Source organism: Triplophysa rosa, unplaced genomic scaffold (genome assembly GCF_024868665.1).
Source record: "Triplophysa rosa unplaced genomic scaffold, Trosa_1v2 scaffold445, whole genome shotgun sequence".
Lineage (NCBI taxonomy): Eukaryota > Metazoa > Chordata > Actinopteri > Cypriniformes > Nemacheilidae > Triplophysa > Triplophysa rosa.
In genome coordinates, this window is record NW_026634448.1 from 63332 (window position 1) to 65413 (window position 2082).

At 42.6% G+C, this 2082-nt stretch overlaps 1 protein-coding gene across 2 annotated transcripts in view; it reads right to left on the minus strand.

Annotated features, from left to right (window-relative positions):
- LOC130550843 (neurexin-1-like) overlaps positions 1–1179 on the minus strand; it is a 31835-nt gene extending 30656 nt beyond the window's left edge. For both annotated transcript variants that reach the window (XM_057328352.1, XM_057328353.1), the window contains exon 1: positions 877–1179. In XM_057328352.1, coding sequence (XP_057184335.1) covers positions 877–1050 — 174 coding nt within the window. In that variant the 5' untranslated portion in view covers positions 1051–1179. The remainder of the gene's footprint in view (positions 1–876) is intronic.
- Between the last annotated feature and the right edge of the window lie 903 nt (positions 1180–2082).

Consider the following 2082-nt stretch of genomic DNA (forward strand, 5'->3'; position numbering starts at 1 on the left):
CACACACAGATTCGCCTACTTCTACTAGCCCTAATAGTAGGTAGTGTTTTTGTGTTGGAAGAGTAGGCACTTTTGAGTGCATGGCAAAAGAGATCGCACACACTGGGACACACTAACAGGAGGCGGAAGTGGCCGTTGTTGCCTAGACAACATTGTGGCCAATAACTGTCGCACAAAATACAAAATAATCAAAATACAGCTCTTCTTTCCATTAAGGTATTTATTAATTCATTATTTTGTATGTAATGTTTACTGTACACTTACATTTGTTAATTTGGTGACGCATCAGTTATATCATTTATTAATGCAGTGGAGCGTCACTAAACTCCGCCTACTCGCGGTGAGTTGTGGGTAATATCAGCCGTCAGAGTGTGCATCATTCTGCACTTCCAATTTCTACCAGAAGTAGTCGACCATCCGGGAATCTTTGGAATAATATTTTCAACACACTACGATTTGGGACACACTAATTCTACTTTCGAATACTGTTTAGGACGGATAGTATGTGGATTGGAACGCAGGGAGAGTCTGTCCTCAGGACTGTTCACTTCATTAACGTTAGTCAATGTGAGACAGAAAACTGTTCTCAGATCATTAAGAGAAGGTGCAGCAGACATGAGACTGTGGCGGTCTGATCACATTAAACATCTCATCACTGATCTCAGACCTGTGAGGAATCACACGGCAGATGTTAGCAGGCACCTTTCATAGTGATGCACACCATCATTTAAACATGCGGCGCCGCCTGGGCAGACCGATTGGCGGACTGGCAGACTGACATCAGGCTATCGCGAGAGCCATCCGGTCCAGACCGCTCTCTCACACCGATCGGTCTGTGCAGCCGCAGAAATCAAAAACACCACGAGCGACATTTACCTGGCGGAGGTTTCGGGTGACTTTAACGTCGTGCCACGTGTTGTCGTTGAACTTCCCGTTAACCGGCTCCACGAGCGCCTCGAAAGCCCCAGATCCGAGATTAATGACGAGCCACACGGCGCCGCTCTTCAGCGACAGATTGACGTAATCTGCGGATTTGCCGGTGTGCAGCATCAGGCCGTTACGCTGCAGCGTGCGGAAAGACAGCGTGATCTCATCCGTACTGCTCTGGATCGGCGTCAGCGACAGATCGTAGCAGAAAAACTCGTTTCCCTTGAACGTCGCGACAGATTCTTCCTTTCCTTGAAGAGAGAGAGAGAGAGAAAATCAACATTATTCAGAAATCTTGCGTCTTATGTCATCATAACTGTGTGTAGCATTCAGATGTCATCATAAATCATTCTAAAAAAAGCATCACACATAATGTCATGATGCTCGGGTTTGTTTGAGCAAAGCTTTTCATGACGCACAGGGCACATATTTTGCAAAATTCACTTATATAACGTGTTAAAACATTAATACATGTCCACAGTGACTGTAAACAAGCAGTCTAAACAGTTAAAAATGTGCTCACTCCTTTTTTAATAATTTGCGTAATTCAAAAACCCTGTTGGTAAAAGCAAAGATTTGAATTCTGCCGTTAATGTCGTCACTCAACGGCAAAGCCCGCCCAGCAGAATCAGAACCAGAAAGAGCTTTATTGCCAAGTATGTTTGCACATACAAGGAATTTGTTTTGGTGACAGGAGCATCCAGAACACAGAAACAGCAAGTGGCAGCTTCTTAGACTACTAGCCTATGTCTGCGATGCGTAATAGCCAGGAAATGACTGTTTGGTACTGTGACTGTCAAAACATTTTATAACAGAATTTCACTGCTTTCAATTTTAGATTAACTGTCCCTTTAAATTTTAAGCACAGACCATTCATGGACATATCATTATACAAAGGTTGTAGACACTTGGGAGATCTTGTCAAACAGAGAAAACAGAGAAATAAAGAGATAATTAATTAGGCAAGTCAATTTACTTGGTAACCATTACTGTTTTTCTCGATTGGTTAAACACATTTCTTGAAATTATGCCTCGCTTTAAAATATTAAATGTTTAGCCTCTTACATTGTACGTTACACTCGTTCAACATTAAAACTGATGTCAGTGTTGTTAGATTAGGTGGATGATTTCCAGCCCAAAGGCTCACTAAAACCT